General features: G+C 34.9%; 4 protein-coding genes across 4 annotated transcripts; 1 reads left to right on the top strand and 3 right to left on the bottom strand.

Annotated features, from left to right (window-relative positions):
* The first annotated feature begins 8102 nt into the window (after positions 1-8102).
* On the top strand, positions 8103-12020 carry LOC143460822 (acyl-CoA desaturase-like). Its single transcript, XM_076958462.1, has 6 exons — positions 8103-8286; positions 8837-8967; positions 9635-9840; positions 10142-10188; positions 11372-11551; positions 11669-12020. Exons 1-6 carry the CDS (start codon positions 8154-8156, stop codon positions 11857-11859), a joined length of 888 nt encoding a protein of 295 aa, XP_076814577.1. The 5' UTR covers positions 8103-8153; the 3' UTR covers positions 11860-12020.
* Positions 12021-13270: 1250 nt separating this feature from the next.
* On the bottom strand, positions 13271-17118 carry LOC143460823 (stearoyl-CoA desaturase 5-like). The gene is made up of 6 exons (XM_076958464.1): positions 16483-17118; positions 16031-16161; positions 15100-15305; positions 14344-14390; positions 14072-14251; positions 13271-13953 (listed from the first exon to the last, which is right to left on the bottom strand). The coding sequence occupies exons 1-6, from the start codon at positions 16613-16615 to the stop codon at positions 13763-13765; spliced, it is 888 nt and encodes a 295-aa protein (XP_076814579.1). The 5' UTR covers positions 16616-17118; the 3' UTR covers positions 13271-13762.
* Positions 17119-18719: 1601 nt separating this feature from the next.
* On the bottom strand, positions 18720-22897 carry LOC143460466 (N-acetyl-D-glucosamine kinase-like). Its single transcript, XM_076957960.1, has 9 exons — positions 22739-22897; positions 22474-22558; positions 22284-22382; positions 22038-22179; positions 21154-21377; positions 20983-21073; positions 20722-20813; positions 20438-20516; positions 18720-20316 (listed from the first exon to the last, which is right to left on the bottom strand). The coding sequence occupies exons 1-9, from the start codon at positions 22762-22764 to the stop codon at positions 20141-20143; spliced, it is 1014 nt and encodes a 337-aa protein (XP_076814075.1). The 5' UTR covers positions 22765-22897; the 3' UTR covers positions 18720-20140.
* Positions 22797-25266, bottom strand: LOC143460467 (putative oxidoreductase TM_0325). Its single transcript, XM_076957962.1, has one exon. It carries the CDS (start codon positions 25184-25186, stop codon positions 24443-24445), a length of 744 nt encoding a protein of 247 aa, XP_076814077.1. The 5' UTR covers positions 25187-25266; the 3' UTR covers positions 22797-24442.
* Positions 25267-25648: the final 382 nt, after the last annotated feature.

The raw sequence follows: 25648 nt of genomic DNA on the forward strand, positions 1-25648 counted from the left end.
TAGTATCAAGACAGCTTTGTTCGAATCCGACAACAAAACTTTCGTTTGTATTGCATGGTGTGCACGATTATAGCCCATTGTAAACCTTACTAGTCAGACGATTGCTAAATTGCATTACACTGTCCAACATAGCATACATACATGAGATAGTTGCGTATAAGTAGGCCTACAATTTAACTGCAGTTTATTTACGATCTAAGAATATAGCAAGCATTTATGATACAACTACAGGTAGTTGATGACTATGTGCAATGTGCACATAATGCATGAATAAACCTATTCTCAGAACATGCAATCCCTCATGATAAGACAGTGTATTGAGCATGTTATCTTTGGCTGCGTACCGAACAGCTTCAACACGTGTGAGATGCAAGCGAAGCAGGTACGAAGAACGAACGTCAGAAAGTCAAAGACCAAAAGAGATTGAACGAGAAAAATTAAAAGATCTTATGCAATCGTAGGCGTAGCCAGGGGGGCCAAAGGCCTCCGCCCACCAAATTTCGAAGTTTGGATTCCGAAGTTGAACCTTTTGTTGAAAATATGTATTAAAACAAACACTTTGTAGTTCCCTTGAACTTATCAAATATTTGCCCTCCCCCCATTTTTTTCTTGCTATGCCACTGCACTCAATTCACACTTCTCAATTGTTTGCGAATAAACTTCCTTTTCAGGTGATAGGGTTTCTAGGTATCCCGTGATTGAACCTGGGACATCACCACAGCTGCATGTATCTGTACGCGGAAGTAAGTACAGTACCACCCACGCTTCATCCTGATTTTTTCCAACGAGTAACTTATAATTATTAACGATGACTACGTGATTTCAAACGTTAACCGTTTGCACTCAATAAACAAATAGCTTGTTGGCAATAGCATCACACAGCTATCTATAAACGCAGCAAACACAACATGGTTTAAGCGAAAAAAAACGGTATAAATTTGATCAGCTGCCACCTCTGCTGCATTAAATTTATCTAGACAAGAAATCTATATATAATCCGGTAATGTGTAGCAATAACATTTTTTTGGAAATGTTAAGACCGGTGTAACTAACTAACTAATTAAGGTGTAACTCATTTATTCGACTAAACAACTATAATCTATTTCAATAAACTAAAAGAAATTCCGGATAAATTTTTTTTCTTTTTCCTTTTTTTTTAAATAATACATGGAAATTTAGATCTAGACTATAACAGTTTTCTGTTGGCTGTTATAGCCCATAAACGTCAAATAAAAAATTAATGAAATGCTTGAAGTCCGTACTGTTTACTTTAGGGGCGAAAACATTAACGAAAAAAGTATTAAGTTATTTTTGTTTATGCAATGAAATAATATACAAGCCTATGTAATAATTAAAGACAGTGCGACACTTTAAGAATTTACAAATAGATTATAAGAAACAAACTGTAGCGATTATTTTCTCGTTGATGTAGTCAGGCTTAACTTCACATTTACGGTGAACCGCAGCACCCTTAATTGCCAGTAACTGTATACCGTGTAGCGTAATCACTAATCAGTAATCACGCTAATAAAACAAACCGATGATCGAAAAGCCACATTTAATCGCTCACAGCCAGGCACCGGCTAAAAGACAACCTCCATAAAACGCGCACAATCTTTATATTTAACAAGGGTGCCAAATCATGTGATTAAAATAGTTAACAAACACGCAAAAGGTGCTAATTGGTAAAAACACTTCAAACGATGATAAGCAATCACACAACACGTGAGGAACAAAGTTCGTAACATATGCATTGTTATAGCACAAAATTGAGTTTACGTTTGCCGTATTCAGCAAATCAGTGAATATTGGCGTCTATTCTAATTCTAATGCATCTAATGTTTTAATGAAGCGAGTCGAAGTCACTTATCCTCTTTTCGCCCATGTATGTTGTTCCGTTACCTTGTTTTCGACTCGCTGAATAGGGCAATATAAAATTATGTGGAGGTATCCACGAAGTATTCTCAAAGCGTCAATGTTTTGAAACCATTTTTAGTTTTTGTTGTACACCGAACACTTGTACAGGCATAAATATTGTATGCTACAATTAAACCAAGAGCGCGTTAAGCGACAAAATTTAATTTTATTTGACGGTTATAACATCGATTTGTAAGAAAATAATTTGTTCCAGTAAGATTCAGAAAACAGTTCTAGAGAAACTAATGTCATTTTAATCAGTGGACGATCTTCCCCACTGGATCCGCCTCGGTGGTAAAGTATAATAAGTAATAATTATACTTATAGATATGGAATACAATACAGAACATGGTTTTTATGGCAGAAACACAGAAAAAGTTAGTGGGTCATTTTGTCTGGTATTTCTTATCTTAAAAAATCGACTGGCACCGAATGATAAAGAAAAAAAATTAGTTATATCAATGGTGTAGACCAGGCATGCACAACTCAAAACAGTACACGGGCCGTTTTAGGGAAAAAAAATTTTCGCGGGCCGCGTGCTAACATTGTTGTAACTAACGTGTAGCCTACTTTATATAATGTAACCGATTAACCGTCGAATAAGAGATATTATTGAGAAGATGGTTACTGTCAAGAGACGGTTGCCTCTCGCACTACAGTATGTAAGGTACCTGTACCGAATAAGGCCCACCTAACACTTTTTTGAAAATAACTCAAGAACCATAAATGAGAATAGACTGAAAAATCGTATTGTATTAGTGAGGGTATATGACTACAACATATTCAAACCACAATAACTGACAACCCCTCAAAAATTTTTTATAAAGAAATTAAAAATTCCAAAAAATGGGCCTTATTAGGAGCATAGGCTCCTAATAAGGCCCACCAATTTTGTGAGTATTTTGATTCAAAACATAGTAATAGACAACATATAACATTATTAGAAATTTCACATTTTATGTTGTACAAACATTTAAAAAGATTCCACTAGGCGCATCAAAGTAATTGCAACAATTTGCCAACTGATGACTGGAACCACTCTTGAAGTCTGGACATCAATTAGCCAAGCATCTTGTATGGGCCTTATTAGGCGCATGTGGCATCCACGAAAAAAACGTCACATTTTTATCATCAGAAAAGTTTTAGCAAAAAAAAGTGCATTATCCTTTTCAATACTAAGTTGGTTGTTACATGAAAACTTCAGCCGGCAGACAACAGTTCATTTAACCGGCCAAATTCTCACTTACTTTTTTTCTAAATTAACAAAACCACCTTAACTGCAAGTATCAAATTTTTGTTGTGCTCTAGCGAATCGGTTGATCACGTGACAAGGATGAAATCTGGTAAACCATCATGAATTTATATTAGTTTTTATGTAGGGACAAAATATTTTATTTATTTGCACGGGTTTGCGAAATATGAGCAATGGGCCTTATTAGGGACCGGGCCTTATTCGGTACAGGTACCTTAGTTGTTTTTAACGCTTATCGGCGGTAAAGCATCGGATTCGTTGATTATGTAACTGTAACCGTGGAGAAAATGCCTGAATGAGCGAAATCACGGAATATCTCGTGGGCCGCACGAAAAGGTTTCGCGGGCCGCATGCGGCCCGCGGGCCGTATGTTGTGCATGCCTGGTGTAGACTGTAGACTGTAAACTGTAGACCAGGCATGCACAACATACGGCCCGCGGGCCGCATGCGGCCCGCGAAACCTTTTCGTGCGGCCCACGAGATATTCCGTGATTTCGCTCATTCAGGCATTTTCTCCACGGTTACAGTTACATAATCAACGAATCCGATGCTTTACCGCCGATAAGCGTTAAAAACAACTAAGGTACCTGTACCGAATAAGGCCCGGTCCCTAATAAGGCCCATTGCTCATATTTCGCAAACCCGTGCAAATAAATAAAATATTTTGTCCCTACATAAAAACTAATATAAATTCATGATGGTTTACCAGATTTCATCCTTGTCACGTGATCAACCGATTCGCTAGAGCACAACAAAAATTTGATACTTGCAGTTAAGGTGGTTTTGTTAATTTAGAAAAAAAGTAAGTGAGAATTTGGCCGGTTAAATGAACTGTTGTCTGCCGGCTGAAGTTTTCATGTAACAACCAACTTAGTATTGAAAAGGATAATGCACTTTTTTTTGCTAAAACTTTTCTGATGATAAAAATGTGACGTTTTTTTCGTGGATGCCACATGCGCCTAATAAGGCCCATACAAGATGCTTGGCTAATTGATGTCCAGACTTCAAGAGTGGTTCCAGTCATCAGTTGGCAAATTGTTGCAATTACTTTGATGCGCCTAGTGGAATCTTTTTAAATGTTTGTACAACATAAAATGTGAAATTTCTAATAATGTTATATGTTGTCTATTACTATGTTTTGAATCAAAATACTCACAAAATTGGTGGGCCTTATTAGGAGCCTATGCTCCTAATAAGGCCCATTTTTTGGAATTTTTAATTTCTTTATAAAAAATTTTTGAGGGGTTGTCAGTTATTGTGGTTTGAATATGTTGTAGTCATATACCCTCACTAATACAATACGATTTTTCAGTCTATTCTCATTTATGGTTCTTGAGTTATTTTCAAAAAAGTGTTAGGTGGGCCTTATTCGGTACAGGTACCTTACATACTGTAGTGCGAGAGGCAACCGTCTCTTGACAGTAACCATCTTCTCAATAATATCTCTTATTCGACGGTTAATCGGTCACATTATATAAAGTAGGCTACACGTTAGTTACAACAATGTTAGCACGCGGCCCGCGAAAATTTTTTTTCCCTAAAACGGCCCGTGTACTGTTTTGAGTTGTGCATGCCTGCTGTAGACTGTAGACTGTAGAACAGCGGTTCTCACAGTGGGTTTCTCTCCTGAGGGTTCCTGAAACAATTTGTGAAAAAACCTTTTGGTTTTTTAATGGATGCTATTTTGCGTGTATATATAAATAATTAAGATTTACTTTGCTCTCGATTTGTGACAAAAAGTTGAGCAGTAATTTTCTCCAACTTACACAGGCGTTTGAGTTGGGAAATATGATCATTTCATCTACAACCTGTTTGAGCTCGCTTTTAACAATCTATTTTGAACAATAACTAATTCAAAAATAGTTTATTGATTTAATAAATGACGGATGTGTAAAGGATACAGTATTTGCTTTTTATTATATAATTATATAATTACACAATGAACCACAAACATCGAAAAAAATTGCCCAATTTTGCAAAGTGTTTAGAAAAGCTTTGGCACAACTACTGTAGAGCAATGGTTCTCAATTCTTTGATCTACAAATTATACCGAATAAGCAAATCCTAGAAATCTCTTTTGGCAAATTAACCGGCATTGGCCTTACACCACTTTTACATTTTTCCACTTCTGTGCTTTTTAATCTTTTTCGTATCGTAAATGTAAAATACCCAACCTGCCATGTCTCTGCAACTGGACCGCATACCAAACAATTACATTAAGCATTTATAGAGCAAGTATCCTCGGTCTCGCTTTTTGAGAACGAGAATAATCAGCAACAAACTGTGAATAGAAAAATACAATCATAAACAAGTTTCGCGTCGATTTTGTGCCTGCGATCGCCATATACTTTTTTCAAGCCCTGCACACCTGCATATATTTTACCACATTTTGTGTAAGGAATTTGCATTCTTTTCAACCAGCCACCAATTGGTTAATTCTTCAATGCAGGAATGCTCACTTGTGAGTGATTTAGCCGTGTTTATTTTGTTGAGCCTGTAATCCGCATCATTTTAGACGCAATCGATAAATTAAATTTTAGGGCTTAAAAATATCGGATTTTTCCTGGTGTTTTCAGGTTTGGGCCCAATTCAGGCCATGAACATGGCATCCATTACCTTCACTGAAATGAAGCAGTGTTAGATCAAGACAGGAAACGCGGTACAGTAGTTGAAAATGTCGTCAAATATGACATAAACACAATATGAGAGTATAGCAACAAATAAAAAAAGACCAGTTGGTAAAGTTCATTCTACATGAAAAGTATATGTTGCTCCAATCTTATAAGCTGTTTTTCATTAAATTTTGTTGAATGCTTAATCTTCTTATTTTACTTCACAATCAGCGCGTTTGGCACAAAATATTTTGGAGCTACAATAAGCTATACACATATATATGTAACTGCATAACTCATCCAGTACAGTCTATATTTTAGGCCAGTTAGGTGTATAACGGTTCCGCAATCGACGTGTTTTAGTTAGAAAGATCTGCCTAATGATTGCACACAGATTTGTTGCTGATGTAATAAGTGACGAATAAAAATCTTTAATTTTAATGAGAAGCCGTAACTATTTTTATCACAGTAAATATATGGAACCGATAATAACTTACAAGTTTCGTACGGTTGTTTGATTAACCTACATTGTCAAACAGGTATAAGTATGTCACTTAGGTGTTCTTTAGTTCATCCCAGTTTATCAGGTCAGGTGAGGATACCTTCTCTTCTAGCAAATATAATGCTTGAGACAAAAATCAACAAACTGTTAATCAATAGCTGAGACAAAGCGCAAAGTGCAAAGTGCAAGTGCGCAGTTGATATAAAAATGTTCATGATTCGCAAACGCAGTGCCAGCTGAGACAGAAAACTTTAGAAATAAAATTTAAAGAGTTATTGTGCAATCAGGTTTATGTTTGGTTCAGTAAAATTATGATCGTAAACCTATAAATTGAAGATTATCGTTTTACGGAAAAAATTTTCACTGTTTGCTTTCTATTTATTTTTCAATCCGTAATTTATTTCGAATGATGCTTGTCAAATATCTCAAGTCACTTTTATTGGAAGTCGCATGATTTTGTCGAGAGCCCTACATAAATCGATAAAGATAATGTAGAGTGAAGCAGAAATTTAAAGATAATTTTGCAGTACCTTACTGGGTTGTGCCTTAAAGTTAAAAAAGAACTGAAGCTATTTACAAGTTATTGAGTTCATTTACAAGTTATCCGTTTTCATAAAATTGTGTAGAAGTGGATATGACGCCACCGAGGGGATTCTTAAATTCACATTATTTGACAACTGGTTAATAATAGAATATGATACATTTTTAGTTAAACAAGTGTTATAATGCTATCTATATGTGCGTGGTGTAGTCCTATAGCCCAAAAGCTATACAGGAAGTTTTAGGTTTAGTCAAGAATTATATTTCCAGATTTAGCTTCAGCTTGCTTAAGCAATTTGCATTATGGCTACATTTGCTAGGCTCATTGGGTTTAACTTTAACTTAAAAATTTTCTGAAGTCACGCTATGCGTTGCATTAAAATCGTTACTATAACGACATGGCTAGCTATAAATTAGTCTGGTTGATACCTGTTATAAAGAGGTGTAGTTTTGTAGATAAGTTTTGGTTTTTGTTATTTAAAGCTCTATTTCTACCGGCAAAACTATCATAACGTGATTTGAATCCTTTTGGAATTTGACTATAGACAAGTCGAGTCAGTTAAGACCTTTGACTCGAGTCAAATCGAGTCATGAAAATGTTTGAGTCAATGTAAGTCAATGCAAGTCAATAACTCGCGTCATTACAGCACTTTTAGTTCTAGATCATCTCGAGCTGTAAGGTTACGTAACCTCCCTATAGATAACGCTTATGTAAAATAAAAATCAGATCCTACGATCAGTCAGTCATCTAATGATAATGATAAATGATATAGTCAGTGATACAATATTTCATATGGCTTTTATATGATACACTCCGTCAGTCATCTAATGATAATGATAATGATAAATGATATAGTCGGTGATTCAATATTTCATATGGCTTTCATATGATACACTCCGTCAGTCATTTAATGATATAAATTTATAAAATAATCACGCTCACAAAGTATTCTGAAATAAATTTTGCAATAACGACTTTGCATTGAATTGACATGTTCTTGAACATTCTACCACAAAGGGGGCGTCATATACATGCCCCAGACAATTTTTCCGAAAGGATTTAGTCGAAAACATTTTTAAGTGAAAAAAGATAAAACACAGCATAGTAAGCATTTCCGGAATCAGCGTATTTCTGATCACTTTTCGAAAGAAGTTGAAAAATATTCAACTTCCTTTGTCTTTGATCTTGAATGAAAACATTCTTCATTTTCCAAATTTCGATTTACGAACATTCTGTTGCAAAAGGCAAAAGGTTAAAGAGTAACCAGGATGTTGCAATTCTTTTCTTTATTTTAGGGCGTCTAAGGGCAGAGGAGGTTTTTAAATAGCAATGGAAAACCAAGCAGAAAAACGACCTTTGCGCATTGTATGGCGCAACGTAGTTTTAATGACGTCACTTCACTTACTCAGTCTTTACGCAATCACTCAGATGCGGAAAGCACATCCAGGAACCGTTGCGTGGGGTATGTTGTAGATAACGGAAGTATATTCATAGGTCTAATGTTGCTTTGTTTTTTAATTTTGAAACTGAGGTTACAAACCTTTACCACAGCTCTAAGCAACTAAGATGGTTCATACTTTGCACATTGACAGCTTTAATGCTGGCCAGAAAGAGTACAGTACTTAAATATACCAGAAGTATCCAACTTTTTAACGCAACCACAAACTTTCATGTTTTCATAAAGTATTTTCATCTCTACATATTAACACCACTTAAAATGTTATAAAATATGTATATGCTACTGGTTATACTGTCACAATCACTTTTCCCCAATAAACTGTACATCATGGTAAGTAATCTCAGTAACCAGTACTCAGTGATTCATTGTTGAAAATCCGGATAACATTGTTGTAACTTTACTCTTTTTTCTCTCTCCACAACCTGGGAACTTCTAAAGAACATAGGTTGATGCTGAAAATTATCACCTCATATTTTATTCTGTAGCTATCGTTTATTTAGGGCTATATATTGTGTAACACAGCCAAACGGAACGTCATTTATTTTGTTTATAGAATTTCTTTATTACGTCATGGCTGCGCTGGGCGTCACTGCAGGTGCTCATCGACTCTGGTCTCACAAATCTTACAAAGCTCGCTTGCCGCTCAAGATATTTCTCGCCGCTCTCAATTCCATGGCATTGCAGGTGAATTACTTTGCAAACTTTTGTACAGCGTTGTTTTGAAAATATTACCCTGCAACTGAAAGGTTGCAGCTAGGAAGACTGATAATTGCGAAGAGTTTGCAATTTGCAGCACCAATCCCACGAAAATTTGATTAAACTTATAGGTGTAAATACAATATTTTACAAATTTTATGAGAGCATACAACCAACAACTGTTCATCTTATTGTATTTGCTACAACCATTATGACCAGGTCAGATTTGAAATAGCTAAAGTGGCAAACCACCGCACATAGTAATGATTCACTGTTAATGTCAGAGCCGTATATAGTCTTAATTACCATTAATGCAAGACAAAACAGCAATATGTGCCGATGCAAGACCTGGCATTTATTATTACCGTATCTTACAAGTCACCTTGAGGCGGCACATGCTTTGTAATTTACCAATCTTATTGGAGGTGGGCCCAGCGAGTCGTCAAATTATGACTATGATTTGTTTTTGCTGGAAAATATTATTATGCTTTAATATAATGCTAACTGCTAACTATAGGAAGTGCACTTGACCAAGCAGCTATAGGGCTGTAAAATTGAGCCCTCAAGTGAACTCATTGAGCTGTGTCATTTATTAACAATGGCGAAATTTTTTTAACTCTTAAACTCCTCAAATTGCAAATTTGCGCTACTGCAGAACTCGATATTCGACTGGGCACGAGACCACCGCGTGCATCACAAGTACAGTGAAACAGATGCTGATCCACACAACGCGAAACGAGGGTTTTTCTTCTGCCATATTGGTTGGTTGCTGGTCAAAAAACATCCTGACGTCATAGAGAAAGGAAAGAAGATTGATTTCAGCGATCTGCGCAAAGACTCTGTCGTCATGCTTCAGCATAAGTTAGATTATTAACTCGTATTCATATAAATAAAAGATTACCGTATTAATATCATAAATCGTTTTGTAAGAATTTTCAATTATATTTTTCCTGTAATCAACAAGATTTAATAATACACTTTATATATAAGATTAAAGATTGCTCTATTCAGATATTCATATACTTTAAGATATTATAATAACATGTGAATTCTATAGCAATAACAAATTTACTAATTTAAGTTTGCTTTATGTTTGTTTGTTGCGATAGTTCGTGTTGAAGTCCTTGCACTTGGTAACATTCGATTTTTCTTTTCTCACCAGATACTACATACCATCTGTTCTCATTATGTGCTTCGGCTTACCTTCAGGCAAGCAAAAAAAAACAAACCATATCAGTTAGCACACCCCAAGAGGAGAATTCTATTAAATACCAAAATGTAGCTAATGTAACTAACGTAGCTACTAAATACCAAATGTATTTACGCAATATTTACACTGCATTTAGTCATAGACTACGATATGCATTCAAGTTCGGTAAAAATAAAATATTTCTATGTGACAATGATCAATTATTAAGCAACTAAGTTGTAATTGTAGAACTAATAACATTATGAAACGATACAGGAAAGTGATAATTTCAATCTTACGGAACGTTTTTCGGGCCAGGTTAATGAATTATGGTAAATTTAAATTTAATGAAGACATAGCTGCATATAGCCTAAATGCAATATACACTGAAAACAAATATGGAAAGAAAAAAATATCTCTTAACACATTTATTTAAGGTACATCAAAGAAAATATATACTAAAACAACGCACTGGAATCAACATATGTTTTACTTTTGAAAGTTTTAATTTGTAACTTGTAGCCTATACCAAAAAAAATATCTAACTCTGAATAATGAACATATCCTGATACCCACATAACTAAATCGAAATACGAACCCCATAAAAAAGGCTACACTTGCTACCCTACACGCAGGTAATAGCTGAACACAAAAATCAAAATTCACAACCTTACTAACAGCGAACAGTGACGTGTTCAGTAGAATTGTTTGATCAAAACGACTTCACGACTCACAACGATTTCAATTTTTCGCAGAGAAGTTGGCAGATTTTATGCGTAACGAAGCGGTAAAAGACTAACCATTTGACACAAGTTGATACAGTAACATGAATACAAGATTTGGCCTGCAATGTAACGTTACCTACATTAGCTATATATTTTGGTAATTAGTATTTACAATAGTTACCTTAATTACATTATGGTATTTAGCAGCTACACTAGTTACATTGGTTACATTTTGGTATTTAGTAGTTACATTAGTTACTTTAGCTACATTTTGGTATTCAGTAGCAACATTATTTACCTTAGTTACATTTTGTATTCAGTAGCTACATTAGTTACATTTGTTACATTTTGGTATTTAGTATCAACATTAGTTAAACTTGTTAAATTCTGGTAAATAGAATAGCCCGCCACAGGCAAAGCCTGTTAATAGATTTTGTAACTTTTTATCACATCTTTTAAATTGAATTTGTTTGGTTAGCTGTTCCTTTGCTGTGGGGTGAAAGTTTGTGGATTTCTTACTTGATGTGCGTATTGCGCTACTGCTCCCTACTGAACACCACTTGGTGTGTGAACAGTGTGGCCCACATGTGGGGAAACAAACCGTACGACAAATCCATCAATCCTGCTGAAAATATGTTTGTAGCCATTTGCGCAATAGGTATAACGAGAAGCACATGCGTTTGTTTAAAAAAATAAATTTACCTGATACGTTTTTCGGTTGTTTCATTTCTTTAACAGATTTCGGTTGCATTGTATTTTTATTTAATTTTTGAAGGGGAAGGCTTTCACAATTACCATCACGTTTTTCCACACGATTATGCCACGAGTGAGTTTGGTTTTCGCTTCAATTTAACCACAGCGTTTCTTGACTGCATGTTCTACCTGGGTTTGGCTTATGATCTACGTACGGTTGCTCCGGAGACAATCCTGGCAAGAAAGAAACGAACTGGATGCCTCAGTGATTAAATATACTTGTAAAAGATTATTTTTGTGATTAATAAATTCTACGTTTTATTCAATTGTTTTTCTAATTAATCTGATATGGCTATAATAATAATTTGTCAATATGTGTTTTGCGAATTCCTATGCGCGTATAACTAAGTAAAGCTTAGTATTTTTCGAACTTGTTCTAACATCAATGATTCTTCTTCAATTCTACGGTCTTGAGTCCATAGCAATAATGATGAAAGCAAAAAGTAGCTTTGAAAAGAGATTGCTGTAAATAATTTCTTCATCGTTTACGCATAAAATTACAACAAGATCAAACTTCTGCAAAAAATATAGTTTCCGTTTCTAAATAGAAATAATTTGTGTCTCGTAGAAAAATAGTTTTGCTGCAGTACTAACAACTTCGACACAATATTTCCAGTTTGTGGCATCTTCACAAGTTTAATTTCTAACCTTCGTGCTCGTATATAAAAACTTCCTCATTATAGCTATAGTTGGTAAGAAGCTTGAGTGCACAGATTAACTTTCAAGTTGAGCTATAAGAAACTTTATTTCCAAAAAGATAGTAGGTTACTCATACCATTTCGGGTTGAAAGTTAGAGGTCATCAGACTTAAGTGGTTCAAAACGAACAATTAGGTGTGGGCACAAGTATGTCAGGCAGAGCCATTTTTCGTCGCCCGGGTGAAGAAAGAACGGATTCGATTTTTAGGAAGAAGAGCTTGTTTAAGTAGTAAACGACGTTTTTCTCAGAAGCCGCTTGTAATCAGAAATCCACAAACGCTGTTGCTACGTAACCTATACCTGCGCAGAGTACTTGAACTATTGGAGATCCTATGATGTGTATTCGGTCAGAAATCTGTCAAAGGCTAACAGTTGAAAACTGGAATATCATTTTTAAAAGAAAATTAAGGAGCAGGAACATAGTTATAGAAGTCAAAACGTAAGCATCCATTCAAGAAAGTGCCGTGGCTTTGGAATTGTTCAGCAACCAGGAATTTCACTCCGTCGTCAGTCAAACATATTTTGCCTACGCGGGTGTAAAAAAACTCCCAAATTCTCAGCTTTGGATAACTTCAGTGAATGACTGGATTCAATTTGGAGTTTCATCCTGCATATCGCAGCTAAAGTTAAAGAGACAAAGCCTGTTTTGTATACAAATGCATATATGCTCTGCAAAGATCAACTGACACAGTGACACAGCCGAATTATTTTGGGGAAGAAAGTAAACAAATTATAGTCTAATCAAATATTCATGTAAAACTATCACCAGTTGTTATTTTCCTAGTCTGGTGGGTTTAAAATAGAACTGCCTAACTAAAACAATTCTCTCTGTAATTCTCAGCTGTCAATTACGTCCTTTACTAACCATACAACTGTGTAAGCGTAACGCAACTGTAAAATGGTTTCTGGCTTAATTAGTTACTAACTCGTAAGAAACTTTTTGTAGTCGTATTTGTACAAAACAGATTATCAAATTGACTGTAGTAAACATTATGGACATCTGTTATAGAGTCAGAGAAGTCACGACGAAAGAACATAAGACATTTACATGGAAATAACAATATTTCTACAAGTGGAAATACTTTGTTTTTTACACTATTTCACAACTATGAGAGGTTATGACGCGAATGACTTGACAAGATGAAAGCAACAGACAGCTGTCAATAAATCCATAAACTTCTGCATAGCATTTTTGTTAGAATTTGCAATAACAAAATTAATAAAATTACAACTATTAACATTATTGGACAATTTTAACGATACCAACTTACACTGTAGTAACTCATAAAACATATACTGATATCAACATATAGTATTATTTCTAAACAGAATTTGATTGGTTGAGGAAATTAACATCTGCAAGTGAGTTTGGTAGGCAATTTAGTAGGCCTCACAAAAACTCCGTTGCAAGATTAAGTTTAATCGCTGAGGCCACCAGTTCGTTGCTTTCTTCCTTTTATTGCTTCCGGATTGACAGTGCGGCGATCGGAAACCAAACCAAGGAAGGCCATACAGTCAATCAATGTTGTGGTTAAGTTGTAGCGAAAACCGTACTCACTTGTGGCATAGTCGTATGGAAAAACGTGGTGGTAATTGTGAAAACCTTCTCCTAATTAATCACAAACACAGTAGATCGCCTAACATGATCATGAAACTAAATGAAATTATAAACAAGCACATAAAAACACTAAGGAAACATCTTATAATGTTTTAAGTCTTTCTTGTACCTATTGCGAAGAAGTTCACCCACATATTTTCAGTCGGAAGGATGGATTTGTCGTACGGTTTGTTTCCCCACATGTGGGCCACGCTATTCACACACCATGTCACATTTAGCTGAATGCAATATCGCAATATACTCATTAGGAAGGACACCCACAAATTTTCACCCCATAACAGAGGAACAGCTGAAACATTCAATTCAAAAGGTGTGATAGAAATTATTTCCAGTACGAGTAAAGCGGTGTGTACGAGATTTGATACACATTGCCTTAATTACCTGAGGGCACGACGAAACACATGAGAATAACAGCCGCTTTGTAGTGCCTATAAGGCAAATAAAAGAACATGTCATCAAACCTAAGTACTATAGTGATGTACACTCGAGTTGATTTTGACTCAGATTTAAGTTCAATTTAATAGAGAAAGTTATAAAGTTTATTTTATTTATATAGTTTTATAAACTTCATTAAGATTTCATCAATCCGATTAAAGACGATCTATAGGTGACTTGACTTGCGACTCCACTTCAGGGTAGCAAACAAATGACTCAACTTGACTCGTAACTTGCAAATCACGCAACGACTTGTAGCCTACTTTCATGCGCCATTAAAAAATCGGGGTTTTTGAAGTTTCTCCTTTGTCCCGAATGGTTTGCTTGTGGAGTCTGGTTAACGATGTGGCCAAATGATTTACTTCATAAATTTTCCGACAGTTAATGGCATGATGATTGTTTGCTAAATCACCATAAAATGAAACGAGTGTTTGTTGGATATTGGGTAGACTTTCGTAATTGCTATTTACTGCAAATAAAAGACTTGACTTGACTTGACTTAATGAAAGACTTGACTTTTGAATAAACTTGAGACCTAAGTTATTTCATGTTTTGTCCAAAAACTTCAGATATGACTTAAAAAATTTGAGCAAAAATTAAGAATTCGGCTCAAAAACATAAATGACATCGCAACTGAAATCATAAAAACATAGCATATTGTAACATTTGTAAAAATGTAGTAATTTATTGTATCAAGCTCACCTATGTTGAAACATCACGACTGGATCGTTGTACAAATCGCTCAAATCAATGCTCTTTCCTTTTTCTATGACGTCAGGATGTTTCCTGACCATCAACCAACCAATATGGCAGAAGAAAAACCCTCGTTTTGCGTTGTGTGGATCAGCATCTGTGTCACTGAACTTGTGATGCACGCGGTGATCACGTGCCCAGTCGAATATCGAGTTCTGCAGAAGACAGACTTGCAAAATATAATTGTTATCAAGAAATGTAACTATGGCCAAAGTAAACTTTATGCTAGGTCAGTATTGATTAAAAGAAAAAAGACAAAAACTCGTAGTCATGTGATGCTGTTAGGCAGAGCCTGGTAACCGCTCGTTTAAAAACGGAGCCACTCACGCTCCTCAATGTAAAAAAGAGAGTCGCTCGTTCTTTTCCTCTTATATTAAAAGCGTGCTTGTTTTGCTCTTCACGTACTCGCTCTTCAAAAAATATTTTCAATTCGGCGCATTTTCGAATAACAATCGTATGTTGCAAATTATGCATTGTAAAGCGTGTGTCTAACTGTAGCCTAATAATTGCTTATCATTATTTGTTATAATGGTTAGGAAATTGCATGAAATCCGATGTTGAAAAGTTTTGTTGTGGTCACATCTGCCACAAATGATTAATAGTCGAGTACTAGTGCAAATATCAGCTCGGTGCTTAGGCTAAACTTCAAAGTCTTGTTATGACATTGTGGAATAATTTTGTGTACTTTGCTCACTAAACTAAAACATTTCACTCCGCACCCAAATTGCTATATTACGGGGGCTCAAAAATTCTTTTGGTGGCCTAAAATGGACAGAGAAGGCAGGTTTAGTACGTAAATGCCACCATAACCAAGATAACTTCGGTGTCGGTATTTTGTAGTTAAGCAATTGTTTTTACAAAATCCTGTAATCCAACCAACCTGGAACGCCATGGAGTTGAAGACAGCAAGTAACATCTTGATCGGCAAGCGAGCTTTGTAAGCTCTGTGCGACCAGAGGCGGTGGACACCTGCAGTGATTCCCAACCCAGCCATGACGTAATAAAAGTATTCTAGAGAAAAGCTAAGTCGTTTTTGTAAAAGTAAACATATAGCCTTGATTATTGAAATAAATTCCCAATACAAAATCGTAATCACTTCTGCTATTAGCACTTTATAACCATTGTACTATTTTAACCACGTTGGTGGGCCAGCATGTAAAAAATGTTTCGCTACTTAGTCTTAAACCGCTATAGCCTATAGGATGTGGTCACTAACTATAAGTCAGGCTATAGTTTGTAAAAAATTGAACAGCATATCTTTACAAATCACATGTACGTTTAAACACGACCTCATCTCAGCAATAGGCCTACTACACAACCTCACTAACCTACCCCACAAAACCGTTCCTGGATGTGCTTTAGGCAACTGAGTGATAGCAAAAAGGGCTAAGGCATGCAGCGACGTCATCCAAACGACATTAAGCCATATTACTTGGTTAGATACTTTGTCTTTACGGCCTTCCATTGGAATTAAAGGTTTCTATTCAATACTTGTTATATCAACAAAACTGTGTAGAATCGAAGCAGATCTGTATGATTAAAACATAACCAAAACTGCATATCTATTATGTATAACTTATTAAAGTCGTGATCAACTACAACTGTTTACAATTCAAATATATACTGTAACTGAAAAAGTATTCTGTAATACGTAAAATAATTTCCAATGCATTGGTCTGTAAGTATTTTTCCCTAAATAACATCTGTTGAAGTTTAACTCTTTACCATATAGATAAATGACACAACAACACAGAAGCCATCACCGCAATGCCTAAGATAAGATAAAAATTAGACGTTTGATCGCTACTTTCCTTTGCAGATTTTCTGTTTACATCACACTTTGCGCTTTCCCCCACTAATTTATTTTTAACTACTAAGGGACAACGAAGCTTATGCAGGCCTCTTCATGGATGGTGTTATAGTGGCTTCATATAGAATATGTATACTTTTGGTATGCTTACTTTGTGACTATTCCAAAAATTTAGTTTTATCTTTTACCAATTTTTAATACAGTATTTATTTTTATCCGGCTTGCTTAATTTGTGTTTCATCTTTGCAAAGATTCACCCAGAAACTACTGTTGCCGCTTTTCGACAATTTCTTTGCATCTTACTGGCTAATCCAGAATTTATGCATACTTAATATCTTTGGATAAGTGTTCTAAATTTAGTGTATAAGGTGTTACTAAATCAGGCTTCCAGCAAACAAAAATTTTTCAGCAATAAAACAAATGTAAGATTGGTGCAAAAGATGCAATTTTTATGCAGCACAATTTCCGTTCGCTGACACTCTTCATTCCGTACTATACACTTATTTGTTTTTTTATCTTATTTGATATCATGCTACAAGATTCATAAAAAACTTCCTTCAAAATCTTCGATTGCAGTCGTCCAGTCCGAAAGCAATCTTGCTTCGTCTTCTGTTTATTCATTCGTGAAGTGACTCCAGCTTATATCTGACATTCCATAAAATATTAACCGGAGTTATACCGCTTTAAAATTTTGCTCCGTCTATTTAATTTGTTATGGAAAATTGCCTTAGATTCCTGTAATTAAAAGTTTGGTTATCGTAAACTTACTGAAAGACATTTGTTGCAAATTTGCCGAGGTAGTTACGTCGTTACATGAGGTTAGTTTTATCTCCGAGCTGTCAGCGAAACATATTAAAGATAAGTGGAAGTTAAACACTCTCTGCGGGTAATCTACATCAAACAAACAATTTTCTCAAACAACTTCGAAAGGTTCTTGCAAAGTTAATGCTGCTGTTGTTGGTCAGTAGGTTGAAGGCAAAGGAAATGCAGAGTTGTGCGGACTGCCTTCTTCGTCACGCCGGCCGTCTGTCTGAAATACTTTATGGTAAGTTTTTTTCTTCAATGCCATTCTTTTACAGAATATAGTAAAATAAAAAAGTAGAATATCGATGGCACTCTATGGTTAACTTCTATTTTATTATCTCGACACAAGCTTTCGCACGCATCAGCTTGATTTATCAGGTGTATAGCAAGAGCTGAGCCTTTCTGTTCTTTTGCGATGTACTCTACAACAAGACTATCGATATCAATAAAATTGATTTGCTTTCGCTCTGTGTAGTTTGGTTTTGAAAACTAACAGTCCACATCTCAACAAATGTGACACAGTTTTGGCTACTGGACATTATGATGAGTGTGCAAGTTTGTAATACAAGCTTACGGATGGTAGGTTATTAGCTAATTGCAATCAATTTCGAATTGAAAGTCAAAAAATTGCAGTACCCTGAATTATACCCAACCCGTCACTTATCCTTCTTCACTGCTTCTTGCATAACAAGCAAAGACGTAGAGTAGGTTATATTATCATTTATCAGCTGCTGGGTAAACTTTAAATCGCTCTGGTAATGGGGTTGTTGCGAAGATCATTAAAAACTATATTAATATTTCTTAATCATTTCAAATCATGGTTAATTTCTCTTCATTAAATGGTTTTCTTCTCAAACACACCATCGAAGACATGGTCTCGTCCGATCACAGGTTCCTGTGAAAAACTCTTGCATTGTTCGCCAGAGTGATTATTTTCCTTATCAAAAGCAGAATAAACTCAGATTTTAACGATTTATTTCCTTTCTGCGGTGTTCATGTTTGTATCATGGTTTTTACGGCCTAGACTATGTTGTTTGGAAACAAACCGAACACTGCAACTAATAAATTGTCAAGCATTTTCGGAAAAAATAATGTAAACTAAAATGATTTTTTGGGTTTTCTCTTAAAATATTTGGTTAAATCGATTTGGCAATAGTTTTAGTACACGAATTATACGCCTAAGTTTTCTTACGCACAAAAATTCGTATAAAAACAAAGCAAGTAGGCCTAAATATAAGAACCAAATAAATTCAAAGCATATTTGCATATTTGAGAAGTTGCAGTTGATAAAAATGGTTGGAGTACCAAAAAAATCGCTTGATGAAGAAATATATTTTCTACAATCTTGGCTCTACTAGTTGTTCTGCGTACACTTTGCTCTTATAAAAACGGCAGATATTTTGCAGCAGAAGCGAAAACCAATCAAATGTTATGCTAGTTTTCATCACTCAACCACATTCCGATTGCAACGTATACCGTATAGAGATGTGTGTGCACGTGACGGCAACACGCCTATTTCCTAGGAAGTGTGATTGGTTAAAATCTTTTCGACGTTGGTTAAAAATTAATTGTTTGAAACAACCAGGATGTAGCGGCGATGATACTCACTGCCGCTTTGAACTATGTGGGCAACGCACATACCTAAAGTTGTAATGACTAAGTGTAAAGAAACGTTTGTTTATGAAGCAATTTTTCACTGCAGTAACTTCATGATCGCAACAGTTGTAATGGCAAGCTCTACGAGAAAATCGACTAAACTTGTATCTTAATTAAATTTATGAATTATATCATCCAAAGTACATGGACTCTTTTAAACTTAATGCTTTATAGAAAAAACGAAGGATCAACCAATTAATTTTTATCAAAGACGAGTGTCTTTGAATAAGTTCGAATAAAACTCGATCAGCTTATTCCATCAATGCCAACAACTCGCAATAGATTGGGACTGCATAAATGTTATTCTTCATACGATATTGCAATTCAATTGTTTTAACAATAACATGACGCTATGTGTTGGTTAATTCACAATGCGACATGCGTCAAGAAGTATAAATCTTCATGATAGAGTCGCATATCTTGCAACTGGTACCAACTTGGTGAAAGCTTGTTCACCAAATATTTTGAAGGTTTACCACGAAGGTTTACTGAATATGATGCATAAATTTATAATTTAGGTCATAGGATAAATCATACTAAGCTCAATTCGGAAGTAAATAGTAGCATTTAAAAAAAAATTACATTATAAGAGAACATATAAGTCGTTGCTATATGATGATGACTCCTATTTCTGTTAGAATGAAAATGTAATCTATGGAAAATCCTAATTGCATATGCCAATATGAAAAACAGAAAAAGTAGCTGTATGTGAGAAATTGATCAGACGTCTTCCTGGTGAAGGGTCTTGTAATTTTTGGTCATATCTTTAGAAATGTTGAAGCCAGCATGTTTTGCCCCGATGTAAGCAGCACCAAAGGCACTGCTCTTAGTAAGTTCAACCAATGTGAAGCGATGTAACTTGTCCTTTACCCCGCTTTTCAATCGAGTAACAAAAGCTGGAAACATTCAAGCAAGTACTTAAGTGTTTGTGCAATAGTAAGTAACATTGATGTATCAAACAATTAATGGCTGGTAAAGATAAAAGGCTGCATTATACAGGAAAAAGCAAATGCTTACCATTCTTCAATAATGTCCAGCTTTTCCAAACGGAACCAACACAAACAATTTCTATTCCGTATTCATCAGTAAACATACCCTGTATAAGACAGTAGTTCACAATGATCAAACAGATATCAGCAAAATAGCAACACAGGCTCGTTAAGTGAATATTAAAAAGTAAACACTTTAAAACCATAAAAATAATTGGATTAAGCACTCATGGTTGTACAGTGATTAGGTAAGAAAAACTTTACTTCGGCTCTAAGCCTTAATGAGATATTGCATGATATTGTTGAAATTACCTTGCTAGTTCTAGGAAGCAATGCCAAGACATGATCCGCTAAAACTTTACCTGCATCTTCAAATACGCTTTTAACAAGAGGATCATTCAAACCTATACAATGTTTCAAACAATAAGACAGAATTTTAAGGCAACTTTTATCAAAAGTTTTGAAAGGCATTTACCTTCCGATTTCGGTATTGAGTATAGGCTCAATAGTGTGTGATTATAACAAGTTGATTTTATTTTTAAATACCTCAGTAGCAAATACCAATTACAATACCTTCAGTAGCAAGAACTTTACAAAATCCAGCAAAAAATGATTTTTTGAAGTTGGTGTACAGGCTGTCTAAGAGACCATATCGATCATTAATCTGTAGAAAAACAAAATCAAAACACTCCGGGCAACTGAAACCCAAAGTTTCATCTGAACAGAATAACATTAACTTCTCACGTTGAAGTACTTGAACATGGCACTCCGGACAAATGTTGGATCATGAGGAGCAGGCTTCATGTTATCGTCGTGATCAAACACAAATTTTATTGCCCGATGTGCAATCCAGTAAGCTCCACCTTCATCTCCCATCATATGGCCCCAACCTCCACATCGAAATACTGACTCATCCTTGTTTACAAGCTGGCAGTTCGTGCCAGTACCCGATATTAGGACCATACCACCTTACAACAAACAAAATAAAGCGAAAACTTGTTAACTTAAAGCCAACTATTAATTCATGTTATGTTATGTAAATTTTAAGTTATCTGAAGTTGATAACAAATTTAGTGAACAGTAACGGAGTCACATAAACAGAAATCATAAAAATATTTCATAAATTTTGCTTTAAAAAGTAAAAATAGATTCATGATGAAAATTAATAAGCCATAAAACGTCAACCAAAAATCGTTTACAGTTCGGATTAATTGAAGATTTATTCACGTTCCAAAAATAATTTGTCAAAAGCATGAGATGTTAAACTTTCACTACACTAAAATATGTTTTAGTAGTTTATTTTATATTCATTATTATTATTCATTATTTGCATTTTTTTATTCATTATTTTATATTAGTTTATTGCAAATATTTTAACCATCAATTTTTATTCTGCTTTCGAGAATCTGATAAAATACAGATGAAAGCTGTCTAATGATGTCCAATGGTGATAACCAATTACAACTAATTTTGGTGAAAAATCAACTTGAGCCTTCACATTGTTGAATCACTGCAAACAGACATCATCTTGCCCAAATCTAACACAAACTGCTTGTTACAATAAATGTAAATACGATTACAGAATATAAATGAAGCATTTTACAGTAAATGCATTTGGAAATAAATACCATTTTCACAGGCAGTCGCTATTGATCCAAACGTATCTGTCTGTATCAGAACGTTATCACTTATATGTGGATATTTTGAGGTAATCATATCAGTCATCTCTTTATTTTTGTCCTTTTGCTCTCCACCACTCAGGCATAAACCCTGTCATATATCATGTAAAAGGTTTAAAATAAATCAATCCAAAATGTATATACTTCTATAATTGGTGCTTACTTCAGTTAGTTTATTAGCTCTTTCGAACTTACAATTGATTTCAAAGGAGACTTTGGATCGATTCCTGCTTTGTTCTTTGCTGATTCTACCATTTGGTTAACCCGCTTGCATACTTCATCAACTCCTATTTGCTTTTTTTAAAGAAACAAATACACAATCATTCTTAGTTGAAATACAAAAAAATCTTCAGCCTATTAAAGTTTACAATAGTACAACACTTACCCAGACATTGGTACCCAAGCCATCACTTTCTCCCACTAAGTCTCCACTTTCATCCAGAATAACCGTGTGTGAGTGAGACGCGCCACTGCGTTTAATATAATAATTGATTAGACATAAAATATCAATATAATGCATATTATGTTTGCTGGAGCAATGTGTTTAATGTTGGAAATTAGCTTCAGACTGATTAAGTCATTCCCAATGCTGACCTTTGATTTAGGTTAACCGTTCAAATTTCTATGACTGTATGTATATTTTCACTTACCCTTCGACTCCTCCATAATAAGGCATGATTTCACAAAAAAATATTCCTAAGTTGAACGCTGTTTTAAAACACAACAAAACAGTTAGTAGTTAGCTTTTTATAAGTGTTGGAAACATTGGTACATACAGAACATTTGTCAAAATAATTGCGCTCATAATATTAACCATACTTATAAACACCACTTATATTTTAACTTGATATGGTATCATACCTATACAGTGCAATACACCAATGGAAACAATATGATTGATCATACTGAAGTTAAATACAACATATATGTACATATATTAAGTAGACAAATTGTTGAAGAACCTGGTCTTGGATCCATATTACTTAAAACAGTCATGACATAGTCTTTGTGCTTAACAGGTATGGCATTGCAAATTCAAAAAAGGTGTTTTTACATTAACGGTAAACATTTCGCTAATCTCATTTTCAGCTGCTTGCTCAAATTTTTGGAGAATTAATTCTCCAGCATTTTTGACTAATAATCCACACGTTGAAATGTGGTCACACGTTCATTACCAACATTTTCTAATTGATCACGTTGTTAACTGATCAGCCTGGACAATTACAAGATTTGATGAACAAGCACCTCTACAAGAATCAACAACACTTAAAAATTTATTTTTCTTTATTTCTTTCAGTTAAAACCAGCTTGCCAAATCTCAACGCAATGACAGAACCAAAACCACGCTATGCTCCAGTTACAATTACCACTTATTTTTTTACTCATGTATTGCTTTTCAGATTTATATCTTATACCACAACTCTAATGTAAAGCAGAAATGACAAAAAAGTCACTTAAAAAAAATGAAACGCTTTAAACTCAGCTGCTTTCAAATTGACATGCGAAATAAAAATATTGAAAATGACATGAAAGTTATTGAACCAGTTTAATTTGCAAAATTTGAATCAAGTTGATCTCGAAGAACTTTTAATATTGTAAACTGAAAACATCTGGTACACATGCTATAGCACTTAAATAACAGTAGGTTACCGCTAAAGTAGATTAATTCAATTAATTAACCTACACAAAATGTGTAAGAATTTGCTTTTATGATACACTGCCTATTATAGCGCAATTTATTCACTGCCCAACATAAGCTACCGAAGAACCTAATACCATAATTTAAGCCAATTTTTGCCGTGCATATCGTGCATAAGTAGCATAACTATATAGTTTAGCATTTGTCCCAACATTTGAATTCTTCCTTAGTAAGACATGTTTTCTACCACATTCAGCACTAAAATAAACACCTTTTAACAAACTTTTAATATTGTAAAAAATGAAACTTGAAAATGAATGTTATGATTTTGAAGGATATTAACAATGATATACTGCAATCTAAAAATTGCTTATTACTACACTAGAACACACCAATAACTAGCTGCACAATACATGATATGAGACTAATACACGCACCATTAGTCTGTAAATTTTAAATGAATTGACATGAAAATTAAATTGAATTGGCTGAAAATTTAACTCTGGTGCAACAAGCACATAATAACTGATCAAGTTTATACAATAACATACATGATGATTTATATGATAACATACATGTAAAACAATTAGTTTCTTCATTGAATAAATTATACTTATCTACTAACTAGACACTTTAGTAATAACCAAATTACGAGAATGCAACGCTTCAAACAGGAGCATGAAAATGAGCAGCTAACCACCTATAACCAAACAAACTAGGTACTTAAAACTGATGCACCTCCATCCACATTCAGAAATTGGCCTGTAGTCTGAGCTGCCTCTGAAGAGGCAAGAAAGTAAACGGCATTGGCAACATTTTCGTGAGCTATAAAACCTCCAATTGGTTGTTTCGACTTTTCATAATTAAGAACATCCTCTGGCGCTGCAAGTGTCAACTCAGTCAGTGCTGTTGCAGGACGCACAGAGTTTACTCTTACACCTTCAGATGCGTATTTTGAAGCAGCGTTAATTGTTAACTGATCAAGAGCGCCACGACTCATGCGGGAAACCATTAAAAGCTCTGGACTTGGGTGCAGATAACTTGAAATGTTCACAACAGAGCCTTTTGTTTTTAACAGGTATGGCATTGCATGTTGCATTAAAAAGAACGGCGCTTTTACATTAACAGCAAACATTTCATCAAACTCGTAATCGGTTGCTTTCTCAAATGTTTGGGGAATAAAAACCCCAGCATTGTTAACTAAGACATCCACACATCCAAAGGCTTTCACACATTCATTAATGACATTTTCTAGCTGATCGCGTTGCTTTAGATCAGCCTGGACAATTACAACGCTTGATGAACCAGCACTTCTACAAGAATCCGCAACACTTGACAATTTTTCTGCATTTCTTCCAGTCAAAACCAGTTTTGCCCTGTGCTTGGCAAATTTCAATGCAATGGCAGAACCAAAACCGCCTGATGCCCCAGTCACAATTACCACTTGTTCTTTACTCATTGTTTTATATTATAGATACAGCATAGAACTTAAAGAAATAGAGTAAAAGAACCTACTCTTAGAGTAAAAATATGTATGTTACTGAAATTAAATACAAATAACAAAACAACATCACAATGCTTTTTATTGTGTTATATAAACTGTACCAAAAATCAACTGAGCTAGCCTAAACTGCTTCTTGTCATTTGTGGCACTGCAGCACTGCCTGTCTGCCACAGCTCACAAACTGACAGTGACAGATACCGGTGGATGTAGCATTGACAGATAAATAAACTTTAGGTTTACACTATACAGCATAATAATCTAATATACTTGTATTGGGTTTCGACTTGTAGGCTAAGTTTTTGGGGCTTGTATATATTATATACTGAATGTTACAAAACAAATTACGTATTTATGGAAACGGTATCGGGAATGCACCTAAAACGAAACTTGATGACGTTGCAATAAATTCTACTAAAA

The sequence above is a fragment of the Clavelina lepadiformis genome, chromosome 5 (assembly GCF_947623445.1).
Source record: "Clavelina lepadiformis chromosome 5, kaClaLepa1.1, whole genome shotgun sequence".
Lineage (NCBI taxonomy): Eukaryota > Metazoa > Chordata > Ascidiacea > Aplousobranchia > Clavelinidae > Clavelina > Clavelina lepadiformis.

Excerpts from the sequence above, each read along its gene's own strand:
- LOC143460467 (XM_076957962.1), bottom strand. The coding sequence starts at position 25,186 with ATGAGTAAAGAACAAGTGGTAATTGTGACTGGGGCATCAGGCGGTTTT.
- LOC143460466 (XM_076957960.1), bottom strand. The coding sequence starts at position 22,764 with ATGCCTTATTATGGAGGAGTCGAAGG. Across the intron at positions 22,180-22,283 it reads AGTCTCCTTTGAAATCAATT|GGTTTATGCCTGAGTGGTGG; the intron begins GTAAGTTCGAAA and ends GATATATGACAG. Across the intron at positions 20,317-20,437 it reads CTGGACATTATTGAAGAATG|CTTTTGTTACTCGATTGAAA; the intron begins GTAAGCATTTGC and ends GAATGTTTCCAG.
- LOC143460822 (XM_076958462.1), top strand. The coding sequence starts at position 8,154 with ATGGAAAACCAAGCAGAAAAACGACCTTTGCGCATTGTATGGCGCAAC. Across the intron at positions 10,189-11,371 it reads GTGCTTCGGCTTACCTTCAG|CTGTTCCTTTGCTGTGGGGT; the intron begins GCAAGCAAAAAA and ends TTGTTTGGTTAG. Across the intron at positions 11,552-11,668 it reads TGTAGCCATTTGCGCAATAG|GGGAAGGCTTTCACAATTAC; the intron begins GTATAACGAGAA and ends TAATTTTTGAAG.
- LOC143460823 (XM_076958464.1), bottom strand. The coding sequence starts at position 16,615 with ATGGAAGGCCGTAAAGACAAAGTATCTAACCAAGTAATATGGCTTAAT. Across the intron at positions 16,162-16,482 it reads TCCAGGAACGGTTTTGTGGG|AATACTTTTATTACGTCATG; the intron begins GTAGGTTAGTGA and ends GCTTTTCTCTAG. Across the intron at positions 13,954-14,071 it reads GGTGAACTTCTTCGCAATAG|GAGAAGGTTTTCACAATTAC; the intron begins GTACAAGAAAGA and ends GTGATTAATTAG.